The following is a 12,187-nucleotide window of genomic DNA, read 5'->3' on the forward strand; positions in this document are numbered from 1 at the left end:
GTTTGTACCTGTATGCGGGTTAGAGAGCCACAGCACTTTTTGCCATAACCACAATATCAAGCTGGATTGAAACTGAAATTCAGCCTTCACCAGGAATTCAGCCTGGTGAATTCCTGGTGAATTCCTGAAGGAATTCAGCCTTCACCAGAAATTCAGCCTTCACCAGGCTGGATTCAGCCTGTGAAGTTTTCACCAGGCTGAAAACCAAAAGGCCCTGAGTTCTAGGTCCATTTTAGGCACAAAGACAGCGGAATCACCTCAGGCCAGTCGCTCTCACTCAGCCCTAGGAAAGAGGCAAGGGCTAATCACTCCTAAAAACATTTGACAAGGAAACAGGGAGCAGTCCAGGCAGTTGCCAGAATAAACAGTGACTCAGAGACACAAAACAAAACAAAACAACCCAACCACATGGCAGCCTGGGTTAAAAAACAACCAGCGCCATCGACGACATACAACACGGGCTTCACTAGCAGACTCTGCTCACTTTGCAAGGTCTTTGCGGCTTTCCAGGATCCCCATGCCTGCCTCTGGGGAATGGAGTTCCAGAGGGCAGGGTTGCTTCCTCGATCCAGAAGATGGCAACATGGAGGCCAGTTTGGAGAAGTGGTGAAGGAGGGGGAGAATTCTAGTCCTGCTTTAGCATGAAGGTTGGCTGGCTGGCATTGAGCCAATCCCTCTCAGCCCAACCTCCTCACAGGATGATTGTTGGGGAGAAAATAGGACTATGAGGTAGGTATAACCAAATGCATAGGCATAGAATAGAAAGTGCCTGGCTCAATAGCTGCAACTGTTAGGTGTCCCAGTGGGTCACCGCTTAAATATGAGCCAGCCGTGGTACTGCAGCTGTCAAAAAAGCCAACACAGTTCTGGGCTGCATAAACAGACGGATAGAATCAAGATCACATGAAGTGTTAATACCACTTTATAATGCCTTGGTAAGGCCACACTTGGAACATTGCATCCAGTTTTGGTCGCCATGACACAAACAATTGAGACTCTGGAAGAAGGGAAGAAGAGAAGAGCCACAAAGATGACTAGGGAGCTGGTTCAGTGGTGGGATTCAGCCAGTTCGCACCACTTCGGGAGAAACAGTTGTTGGAAGAAATCATTAGGGCAGAGAACCGGTTGTTAAATTACTTGAATCCCACCACTGGGCTGGTTGCTAATCTGTACGATGAACGCTTGCAGGAATTGGGTATGTCTAGCAAGTCTCTAGGAGAGAAGGATAAGTGGGATCACGGTGGGGAGGCATAAGGCTCCTGCCTTAAGTAGAGGGTAGGACTAGAAGACCTTTGAGGTCCCCTGCTCCAGCTCTAAGGTTCTATGTTCTGTATGTTCACCGCCTTGAGTTGTATATAAAAGGGGCTAGAAGTGGGTAGACAGGCCGGTCCTTGCAGGCAGCAGCCCAGCACGGGACACCGCCGGAGGGGCCACCGATGCCAGGTGGGCTCCTGCGCCTTCCAGACCGGCGCTTCCAAAGGCCTCCGGAGCGGCCCTCTGGGGTCCCGTGCCGCTTCCTGGAGTCACACCCGGATTGGGGGCTCTGCTTTCCGTGGCAACAAAGGGACTCTCTCTTCCCCCGGGAACTGAAGGCGCCCCCCGGAGTTTCAGGCGAGCCGTCGGACCATCCGCTCCCAGGGAGGCGCCGGCGGGCGCCAGACAAGCGGCTGCTGCAGGCCTCCGCCCGCCAGAGGGCGCTCTGGAGACTGGAGGAGGTGCGCTAACCAGCTGCCCTGCCCGGAAGGCGCGCGGGGAAGCCCCGCCTCTACCGGAGCCCCGCCCCCGCCGACCGCCATGGCCGCCGCGCTGAGCGACGCGCACCGGCGCTTCCTGCAGGCGCTGCTGTCCCGCGGGGTGGTGGAGGCGGCCGAGGCGGAGCGACTGCGCCGGCTGTGCTACCAGCGGCACCCGGGTCAGTGCGGGGCCGCCCTTGTCTGGAGGGGCGCTCGGGGGCCTCTCTCGGGGTGGGGGTGGGGCGACGGCTGCCTGACGCTCCCCCCTCCCCCCTCGTGCCTCCCGGCAGCCCCCGGCGCCAACGACCCGCTGGACGACTTCCTGGCCGCCCTGAACGCGCAGCTGCAGCCGCTCTCCATGGAGATCCGGAAAGGCTCGGCGGAAGACAGCGGGGAGACCTACGTCGCCCTGGTGAGCTGCCGGCTGAGGAGGCGCCCGGCCCCCTTCGGGCAGCCTGACACGTGCGGTGGATGGCGGCCCCGCCCGTGCCGAGCCCCCAAGCCCGCCTTTGAGTCCCCCCCCCTCCTTTCCATCCCAGGTGAATCTGGCAGAAACCGACCTCACCAAAATGGCCACTGACTTCTCTGAAAGCGAGCTGGAGCTCTTCAAGAAGACGGTAAGTAGGCGGCCTTTGAGGGATGCCCAGGACTGCTGCTGGTGCTGCTGCGGTTACTCGGGAGGTGTTGGCAGCAACACCCGGGAGGAAATGAGCCGATCCTGACCTGCTCAAGGGTCCCTCAGCCTCCCATCCTTCTCAGGTCAGTAAAACCAGGTTGCTGGGGCCAATAGGCAGACTCTGTAAACCACTTAAGGGGGCTACAAAGCACTGTGACCTGGTAGAGAAGTCCAAGCTGCTTGCAGGTTGCGGGGGTCTGTCCAGCAAATTGATACGAGGGGCGTCTTCCCACCTCTGGGCAAAATAGCCTTCAGAGCTTGGTTTGACATGCAAGACAAAGATACGTCAATCGTGACCTTTGTCATGTTCTTGTGAGGACCCCCGTCCTGCTCCATCCGATTCATGGCAGAGGCAGCGGAAACACATAATTTGTGGCACTTTGAGAATGAAACCGTCATTGATTTGAATTGGAGCTACTGATGTAGAGGGATTCTGCTAAGATAGATAAATTCTGGACACCGGTTTTAACTTTACATTTGATTGAGTTTATCTTGGGGCTGGACTTCGATCTCTCATTCGTGTGACTGTTCATAGGATGGATCTTATTAAAGTCTGGATAGAAGCTAGAGGCATGTGAACTTCTGGACCATTTAAGGGTTTCTTGTATGCTTTCCTCTGTTTCACAAACTAACCGGTATAGAGGGATAAAAGTAACAGAATTCTGAGGAATATTGGCAAAGGTTTTTTGTGGCTAAGTGCAAGGATAGTAGATTTCCTTTAAAACTCTTAGGCAGAGTACTAGTTTTTGGAGCTGGAGCTGCTGAAGGCACTGGCACCTATGAGGTGGTCCAGCTTTAGATCCCCCTCAACCAGAATGCGCTGTTTGCTTCCTCTCCATTAATTCTGCTAAAGAGAATTCTTTGGGAGAGCAAGGAGGAGAGGAACTACCTCGTATAGCTTCTCCTGTAGTTTTAGCAGCTCCTGGATCACTAGTATTTTGTGCTATGAAGTGGCCTGAATATGTTCTAAATAATCCATATGAGGGCTCCTGGGTGGTCTCTGAGCTTGGTTGTTGGTTGCACTGGTGATGTCTATGGAGATTCTGAGTCATCCAGGTTATACTTGACTCAAAGGTGCTTTTTGCAGCTGGACTGTTTTTTTCCTTGAGGAAGACATTTTGTTTCTCATTCAAGAAGCTTCATCAGTTGTGGTGGTAGGGGGATGGAAGGAGAGGTACTGACAGGATGGTGGTAGACTGCACTGATGATGTTCCCTAGTCGGGTAAGGAAACGTCTGCAAGCAAACAGTCTACCTCAGAGAGCACCAAGGACCCCCCAGTTACACTCTGAGCTAGAGAGATTCTCTTTCATTGGAATAATCCAAGTGGTTTGAGATGACCAATCACAAAAACTTTACTGGAATGCACTGATGAAGTGGAGGCGATTCTGCAGGAGGTAGTCCTGACCTGACATTCTGATGTCCTTATTTTTTTTCTTGAAGCATATCACCAATTTTAGGATAAAGCTGTTTTTTTCTCTTCTGTTTTGGCCCATGTGTGATGTGCAAAATGGTCTGTAGAGATAAAAACAAAAATATAATACAAATCTCTCCAGGGCTGTAGCCATAATCACCTATTCCAGGAAAAACACATTTATTAAGTTCTAGTGGATGATAGTCTCTAGTTCCTACATGCATTCTGCCTCTTGGGTCCTGTTGGGCCAGGGGAGGAAGGGAATAGCCCATCAGGTCACACCATCCCTGATTGGAAATTATTGGGACGGGGGGGATGCTTAAGATATGGCACCCCATGTCTGTCTGGGGAAACAGTTTTTTTGGCAGAAGTAACATTAGATCCTTTGTTTTTGCAGCTGGACCTGATCCTGTTGTCCAGGAACGGCTTTGCATCGTCCACCGAGATCTTGAACTTGGCTGATCAGTTGAAGCCAAAGAAAATGAAGAAAATGGAGGTGGAACAAGTGCTCCAACAGCTGGTGCAGAAGAAGTGGCTGTGTGAGGTGGGCAAAGGTCTCAGTGATGACAGGCACATCACACCTCCTGCACAGGAGGGAGGAAGGGCTGATGGGCTCCAAGGAGATTGACAGCCTCTTGATTTGTTTTACAGAAAGGAGGGGAGTACACCCTGCACATCCGCAGCATCCTTGAACTGGAGCAGTACATCTTCCGCCATTACCCGGAGTCTGCCCGGAAATGTCATATCTGCCACAGCCTTTCTATTCAGGTAACGCTACCAACCCATCTTGTGGCAGATACAAGAGACATGGATCACCTGTAAAAAATCAGTAGTAGATTGGTAATTAACCGTGAACTAACCTTTCATGGGCTGCAGTTCAGTCATACCTTGTAACAAAATCTGTTAGTAGAAAAGAGGGCTACCAGACTCCTGATGCTTGGCTGCCACAGACTAATGCAGCTGCTGCCTTGCAGTTTCCAACTGTAAGCAGGTGATGGGCCAAACCCTTCACATTAAGATGGTCAACCCCTTGGGTGAATTCCTGACCATTTAGCAACTTTTCCTTGGACTTACTGCAGAAAAGGGCTTCTCCTTGCTCAAGTGGTTTGGCCTCTCTGGAAGCTGGGATCCCAGCACAGCACAAAGGCTGGGAGGTCCCTGGCAGTGGGTGGGCAGTTGTTTGAGGAGAGTCCTCCTGCTTGTAACATTCTATTTTGGAGGTCTGAACGACACAGCTTTGCCAGGTCACTTGAACGCACAAGGCTAAAAACAATTACAAATCACCAAATGCATTTCTAGACTTTCCTATAGAGCAGCTGGTGGTGATAGAATAAGAGGACAAGCCTAGCCAAGTCTGTTTAAAGGAGAGCTGCCATTCCCTTGCTTCCTTTGGAGGGAGATGAGGGCTTTAAGATTCGGCAGCATCATTTCGTCCCAACCCATTAAAACCTCTGAAGAGTCAAATTATCTGCTCAGAGGCCTGGGCATCTTCTGTATGTGTGACTCAATGGGACTGTTTCTATTTCAGAATCAAACATGTGAGAACTGTGGAATTGTGCTCCATTGCTCTTGCCTTTCCAAGTACTTTCAAACCCAAGCAGAGCCCCGTTGCCCTCACTGCAAGCAGTTTTGGCCTCACAGGATTCCAGGTAAAAACCTCAGGGTAGCGTGTCTGTCTGTGGAATTATGTTTTTTCCTAGGGAGGCGAGGCCAACCTGGCAGCAGTGTCTGATCAATACAGGCGATTTGGCCTTTATTTCATTTTATAAGACCGCTAAGGCTGCTGGAAGCGGCAACCTCCTTCAAATAGAGGCTTTTTAGAGGGGAGGACCAAATGAAAATGGTAACATTTCAAAAGCAGAGAACTAGCCGGACCCACAGAGCCAAAGCCTTTCTTTCCAGAAGTCGAGGTGGCCTGCCATCACAATAAAAGTGGGATGTGAGCCGACACCATTCTGGTTTATCTTCCTTCTTCAGCTCATCCTGCATTTTCTCTTTCGCTATGCAGACCTCCACCCTCCCAGCCAGCTGCCCTCAAGTGCCAGGAGAGAGAGCAGGAAGGCCTCCAGGACAGGCTTCAGGCACCAGCAATAGCAGCAGCAGCAGCCTCTGACCTCTCGGATGACACAGAGGAGCGGGTTCTTTCTCTGGGTGCACGTGGACAAAGTGGGGCTGTGCGGAGGTTAAAAGTTGAAACTGCACAAGTGCCTGTGCTGCCATCTTTATTGGCAGCCATGTTGCCTTCTTTTTGCTTTGAGTGGTGGTTGGGCAGTTGGCCTGCCACTTATTTACTGCCTGTGGAGCATTGTCCTCAACATTTCTCCTTTATTTTATAAAGGGAATCACTGTAGATGGGGGTCCTATCCCACTTAGCACAATAGGATATGCCTGAGCACCTATTCCACTCACCCAGCGGGGCCATCCCTGCCTCTTCTCAAAGACATTTTGCTCTTGGCATCAATCATCCTCTATGAATTGGTGGGATTTGAGTGGGTTGTAGATCCATTAGAGAATTTTAATTTCCTTGCATACCACCCAAGAGCGAATCCCTTTGGGATTCTGCAGGATGACTTACTTAAGCCGTAATGTTGGTAGCTGCGAGTGACATATTTTCTACTGACAAAATAAATTTGGGACTGAATATTGCAAAGTGTGTTATTCCAGGGCAATTGGAAGTAGCAGGAACCAGAAGACTAGATTATTCTGCTTGCTGCATCTGTGGGTAGGTGTGCTTTTCTTGGATCAGCCACAGCATTCTGTACCTGTACTGTGGTTCCTCTTGATCTGTTCTCAGCATAAACTAGGACCACCAGAAGCTAACAGAGAAGCTGGTGTCCAGGGCTCGGACATAATGCCAGTAACTGGCCGGGATAAACAGGACCTCTCCAGGGTTCAAGAAACACTCTTGAAATGCAGCTGCCTTAAACTTTGGAAACTTCACTAAGTCGGGGTCTTCCACATCAACCTGCAAAAGAAATGTCTTTTTTAGACTGGACACTTCAAGAAGCTCAGGAATACCCTTACAGCCTCAGAAGATGGGGAAAGAAATGTCTTTGATACTACGCGCCTGTGGCAAAGCCTTTTTGGGCTGTTAGCTTTAAAAATCACAGTGGACAACTAGTGGCCATTGTTTCGTAAATCACAGGTGCCACCCACCTGGCTGGTGTTGCGAAGAAGGTGCCCTTCATGTGGATACAGTTTTTCAGACTGATCAGGAGAGAACAGGCGGATGTATTTGCGTCCCATCACCTGAAAATGGGAACATAAAAAGTTAATTGCCTGTCATGATGGGGAGATGTCGTCTACCCCACCCTTCTCTCCCTTCAGATGTTCCAGACTAGGCCCTTGCAGGGATGGCACAATTTCTTCATGCCCCGAGAGTTAGAAGGAAAGCCATGGACAGTATCCTTTTCTCTACTAATTCACAGGGTGAAGTTAACAGTCTGCTATGAAGGCACTTGGAACACCCAGCAAATATCTCTAGTGCCCCATCAATAATTTGGACCAATTGAAGCAGTGGGAAATGAATTTTTGGCAATGCCAGAAGTTAGATAAAGATGGTGGTCCAGAGCAAACTATTGCCCAAAATATTATGTTAAGAACCATAAGGAGTCGGCCTTGTTTCTGCCCTGGCAAAAACCTCTGAAGGTTGTAAACAAACCTGGACCAAGAAATTTTGTTGTGGATCCTGATGAAGAGGTGAGATGGTCCCTGATGGGCCAAACCAGGCATTGATGGTAATCTCCTCTTCATCATTTTTGCCCAGGCAACAATAGTCCGGGATGCCAATATCTTCTTTCAGCTCTGGAATCTGGTGATGTCCCATCAGAAGTAAAAGTAAAGAGGGTGTCTGAGGTATTGCATCATGCAGAGAACAAGATCTATAGCTAACTTGCCATTAAAATTACGCGGCTTATGGGAGTATAAAATTTACACTGTAAAATATATAGCGTGAAAGCATCACAAAGAGAAGATGACACTTATATGTCTTTCACCACTATAAGACCTCAGCTGACTATTACATATGGGAGGCATTAGGCTAGCATGCCTGTTTGTTGGATCAACTCCACTGGCTCCTCTGAGAGCCTGCAGCAGTTGCTCTTCCTCTTGCACGCACTGCTCCTTTGACTTGGATATCAGAGAGACTGATGGCCAAATTTGGGCTCCACAGTCTGACATTCCCCCCTCCCCCATAGCTTGTGGGATGTTGCACAAAAGACCTTTGATCTGACATGGCGCTCTGCGGCAATCCACAGGCAAAGTTATTTCTGCCTTGGGATCCTTGGGACTCATGCTCAGTCCCTAACACTGATCCCTTCTCTTCCTTGCTCAAGATGCCTCTTCGGTAAAGAGTAAGAAAAAAGGAGTCAGGACAAGCTTGCTAAAAAAGTGAAATAATACTGGATGTAGCCATACACTCAATGCCATTTAGACTAAGCACAGCTATCTCATACAAATATATTTCCACAGCAAGAAGCACCAATCCAGTACTCCCTCTGCAACAATACCAATAGAGCTTTACTACTGGGGTGGGCAATGGACTTTTGCTATGGAATCTGAGGGTCCCTGTGATGTAGTGGCAGCAGCCTTCCCCCGTGGAGTGCTTTAGGGCATAGTTGTGATTCGGGCCAGCATGGTGGATGATCTGCATCCAGAGTCATGATGCAAAACATCCAAAAGAGCTCCAGGGTGAAGGGAGAAGCATGAGACAACGTGGCTGGTTTACAAGGGACAGGATCTTCCCCAGTAAGGTTTAATATATGCTAATTTGCTTCTGAAGTGCTGGTTGTCATTCAAAGCCCTTCATGTCTTGGGAGCAGGTTATCTGAAGGACTCTCTCTCCCAGTCACATCTACCCAACCCAGCACGGCAGGGAATGCAGGACCAAGAAGGGCCTTCTCTCTGGCGACTCCCTAACCTGTGGAATATCGTCCCCATGGAGATAAGATTGGCCCCCATTCTTGCAAAGCCGTGAAGCCCTGGGACCCAAATGAGATGGAGCCCATCAAGTGGCTTATCTGATTGTTATGCCAGGAGAATGACAGGTTCATGGTTTTTATATTGGGCTTTACTCTTGTAAACTGCCCAGTCACTGAGACTCAGGTGGGCAGCCATATCATTTTTCATAAATAAATTAATTGGGGGTGGGGGAGGCTTAGGCTTCTGACGACTTTTTTCCATCAAGAGATCTCTCTTGAGTGAAGGGTAATTGGAGGGGGCCGAGAAAACACTTTGGGGTGTGATTCGGGGCAAAGAGAAGCCCTGTTTTCTAGGATCCACAGTAATTTCTGCATTTACCTGGTCAAAAAGCTGGTGCTGAGCAAGGTATCCATTGGGATTCTGGCATGAAAAAGAAGAGGCAGAAGAAATAGACCGAGTCATGTAGAGCAGCAGAAGAGGCAAAACCAGTCTTTGCAGCAGACCCTCCCCCTCTCCCATTTGCCCCTGTAAAGACTGAGCCTCCCACTTTCCCTGAAGAGGGGCTCTAACTCCAAATCCTGCAAGGGAGGCTCCCCATGAAGGCAGGAATACCGACTCCTCTCCCTCCCCCTCTCCCGGGGACTCCGCTGAAGGAAGAGCTCAGACCTCCTGCTCGACGAACCGGCTGATGAACTCGGCGACCGTCATGAGATTTTGGGACCAATCGTGGTCGGTGTAGCGAGCACCCAGCTCCACCGGGACGGTGCGGTTGCCGGCCAACTGCCGCAGGTAATCCACGCTGCGGGAAGAAAAGGCGAAGCTTTGAACGAGATGCCCCCCCCGCTCCGGGTGGTCTTCGGGAGGCCCAGCGGGCCCAGGCTGACCGGGGAGGGGGAAGGCGGGAGGGCCCCTCACCTCCACTTGCGCAGGCAGGGCCAGTGGTCCACCACGCCCTCCAGCACCAGCGGCGCCCCGGGCAGCAGGAAGCGCTCGCGGAACCGCTGCAGGGACGGGCGCCGCGCCCGGGGCACCGCCGCCGCCTCCTCCTCCTGGGCCGGGGGCCGCTCCGTGCGCGGCTTCTGGGGGGGAGGGGAGGGGTCAGAGGGCGTCCTCCCTTCCCGCGAGCCCCTCCCAGCTCCTCGCCGTCCCACCTTGCAGGGCGGGCCGTCCGGGGCGGGCAGCAGGCGCTGAAGCAGCGCGGCCAGGCGGGCCATCTCGGGGCCGGGCGCGCCCAGCAGCAGCCCCAGGTCGCAGGCGCGCAGGGCCTCCGCGCAGGCCCCCCGCGCCCGGCACAGGCAGAGCGCGCGCAGCAGGCAGGCGTGGGCGAAGAGGCGGCGCCAGGCGCGGCCCACGCGCTCCCACGGGCCCTCCTGCAGCCGCTCCCACGCCCAGTCGCCCAGCCGCTCCGCCGCCTGCAGGCAGGCCTCCCGCGCCGCCGCCGGCCACCCGCCCCGCCGCCGCCGCCTCGGCCTGGCCCAGCAGCGCCGCCGCCTCGCTCAGCAGCGCCGCCGCGCCCGCCCCCACCTCCGCCGCGCCCAGCCCCGGCCCGGCCCGCGCCGCGCGCAGAACCTCCGCCGGCTCCAGCGCCGCCCAGCCGCGCCCGCCCTCCCCTCCCCTCCCCTCCCGCTCATGGCCCCCGGCCCGCAGCCAGCCGGTCGCCCGCCCGCCCGCCCGCCACGCGTCACTTTCGGGCGCCGCGGGAGCCCCGCGCCTGCGCAGACGCTCGCTTCCCACCGCCGCGCTCACCCAGCGGGACGCCAGGGGGCGGGCTGGCCGCGCCTGAGTCGCTGCGTGGGCGGGGCTGCGCCTGGGCCGGCAGGAGGAGCTTTGGCCGAGCTGCAGGCCCAAGCCCCGCCCCCGTGGGGGTGTGGCCTGGGAATGGAGATTTTACAATATCCTTCCTCCAGGAGTGGGGAGGGAATGGGGCTTTTGCAGTATCCTTCCCCTGCCACGCCCACCAAGCCACGCCACGCCCACAGAACTGGTACCAAAAAAAATTGGATTTCACCATTGATACATGAGCATGATTAAAGCCTTTACGCAAAACAGACCCTAAAGCAGGAGTCCACCTAACTTCACTCTTTCTCGAACAAGCATTCGTGTTGCTTTGTGAATCCTCCTCAATCCCTTCTCCATCTTGTCCCAGGCTGCAAGCTCAGTTTTCCAAATACTCTGAGACAAAACGAGGTGGATGAGAAAGAGAAGTGGATGATGGTGGGAAACAGGCCAGTCCAGTGGGAGCTGTTTTAAAGAACAGACCGGCAATCCCTTAAGGGTTTCTGCCTTCAGGAGTCTCCCTTGGCTGAGGGTTCTGTACACCATGGTCACAGTGAAGATTTGGGTATTTTCTGCCTAATGAGAACAGAGACATCGTCAGCGTGGTTGGGAAGAACTGCTCTGAGAAGTGGCACCTGGCTGTGGTGATCTTCTCTTCCCCAAGGATGAAGAGGTTACTGGGTCAGGTTACCCTGGCAGCTCGTGACAACGGAACAGTCATGAAGGCTCAGTAGATATAATTGCCAGAGTGATTACTTAGCACCCATCGTAGAAAGCCTTAAATTGTTCCCCTCAAATTAACATTCTTTTTTTCACAGACAACAGCTGGTCCACAGCTTGAACGCAACAGCTAAGATAAATTAAATAAAAGAGGCAATAAAATTCAAACCTAATTTAATTTGTGGTACATGCAGATGCTGGCAACACTTTTAAAATACAACAAAATATGTGAATGTCAGCAATCTCCAATAACTGCTTGGTTCTCATTACTGCAGAGGTCACAAAACAAAATAAAGCAAGATTAATGTGGCAAGGCCCGAGAAAGAGTAACTCTCCTTGAAGGACCAAGACTTGTGAATTCAGGAAGACTTTCAGGCCTCCAGTGGCATCTCTCCTTGGCAAGCCCACCTGCAGTTTGTTGTGTTGTTCCTGGAGAGGAGTAAAGAGTCTACTATTTTATTTATATCATGCCTTTCTATTTAGGAAGCTGGGGTTTAAGTTAAGCATCATTTCAGATGGAGAACATTTGCCAGTCTGGGTGCTTGAGTCAGGATGAGCAGAGTTCCCAGTATAGAATGATAGCATATGTTGACTTTATGGACTTGGGTTTGAACAGCATGTGCTGTTTTGTTTTGTTTCATTATTTTTTTGTAAGTTGCACTGAATCATGTTGTCTGAGTTGGACAATATTACTGATCCTTTCAATAAATAAATAAATAAATACACCTACACAAAAGAAAAATAATTAAACCAATTTTTTAGAAACAGTCTCAGAGAAAGTGGAAAATCTGAAAGTAGGAAGAACCGTTGCAAGAACTGGACATGACGAGTGTTAGATCGGGCGATGGAAGAGACAGGACTCAGTGCTAACAGTAGCAACAGCTCTTTATTAGTAGATCAGTACAACCAAACAGCTGGCTTGCCTGACTGCTTGCCCTTTTATAGGGAGC

The 12,187-nt window shown here is 51.8% G+C and overlaps 2 protein-coding genes across 4 annotated transcripts; one reads left to right on the plus strand and one right to left on the minus strand.

Moving 5' to 3' along the window:
• Positions 1-1,726: 1,726 nt before the first annotated feature.
• On the plus strand, positions 1,727-6,462 carry NSMCE1 (NSE1 homolog, SMC5-SMC6 complex component). Of its 2 annotated transcripts, XM_058157944.1 has the most exons (7): positions 1,729-1,912; positions 2,024-2,145; positions 2,273-2,350; positions 4,219-4,365; positions 4,473-4,589; positions 5,350-5,470; positions 5,830-6,462. In XM_058157944.1, exons 1-7 carry the CDS (start codon positions 1,795-1,797, stop codon positions 5,913-5,915), a joined length of 789 nt encoding a protein of 262 aa, XP_058013927.1. In that variant the 5' UTR covers positions 1,729-1,794; the 3' UTR covers positions 5,916-6,462. The 2 variants fall into 2 exon arrangements, with proteins under 2 accessions (XP_058013926.1, XP_058013927.1); XM_058157943.1 differs by having other exon boundaries at positions 1,727-2,145.
• KDM8 (lysine demethylase 8) lies at positions 2,493-10,090 on the minus strand. Of its 2 annotated transcripts, none has more exons than XM_058157946.1 (8): positions 9,893-10,090; positions 9,657-9,820; positions 9,408-9,540; positions 9,120-9,161; positions 7,483-7,632; positions 6,978-7,070; positions 6,584-6,786; positions 2,493-3,922 (listed from the first exon to the last, which is right to left on the minus strand). In XM_058157946.1, exons 1-7 carry the CDS (start codon positions 9,953-9,955, stop codon positions 6,622-6,624), a joined length of 810 nt encoding a protein of 269 aa, XP_058013929.1. In that variant the 5' UTR covers positions 9,956-10,090; the 3' UTR covers positions 2,493-3,922; positions 6,584-6,621. The 2 variants fall into 2 exon arrangements, with proteins under 2 accessions (XP_058013929.1, XP_058013928.1); XM_058157945.1 differs by lacking the exon at positions 2,493-3,922 and adding an exon at positions 4,359-4,637.
• Between the last annotated feature and the right edge of the window lie 2,097 nt (positions 10,091-12,187).

The sequence above is a fragment of the Ahaetulla prasina genome, chromosome 14, assembly GCF_028640845.1.
Source record: "Ahaetulla prasina isolate Xishuangbanna chromosome 14, ASM2864084v1, whole genome shotgun sequence".
In the NCBI taxonomy this organism is placed as follows: Eukaryota; Metazoa; Chordata; class Lepidosauria; order Squamata; family Colubridae; genus Ahaetulla; species Ahaetulla prasina.

Bases quoted from the DNA above. Each gene is read 5' to 3' on its own strand.
- NSMCE1 (XM_058157943.1), top strand. From the start codon at position 1,795: ATGGCCGCCGCGCTGAGCGACGCGCACCGGCGCTTCCTGCAGGCGCTG. The intron at 4,366-4,472 runs GTGGGCAAAGGT...TTTGTTTTACAG, and splicing joins AGAAGAAGTGGCTGTGTGAG to AAAGGAGGGGAGTACACCCT. The intron at 4,590-5,349 runs GTAACGCTACCA...TTTCTATTTCAG, and splicing joins GCCACAGCCTTTCTATTCAG to AATCAAACATGTGAGAACTG.
- KDM8 (XM_058157946.1), bottom strand. From the start codon at position 9,955: ATGGCCCGCCTGGCCGCGCTGCTTCAGCGCCTGCTGCCCGCCCCGGAC. The intron at 9,541-9,656 runs GTGAGGGGCCCT...TTCTTCCCGCAG, and splicing joins CCCTGCCTGCGCAAGTGGAG to CGTGGATTACCTGCGGCAGT. The intron at 7,071-7,482 runs GTTTGTTTACAA...TCCCATTTTCAG, and splicing joins AACAAAATTTCTTGGTCCAG to GTGATGGGACGCAAATACAT.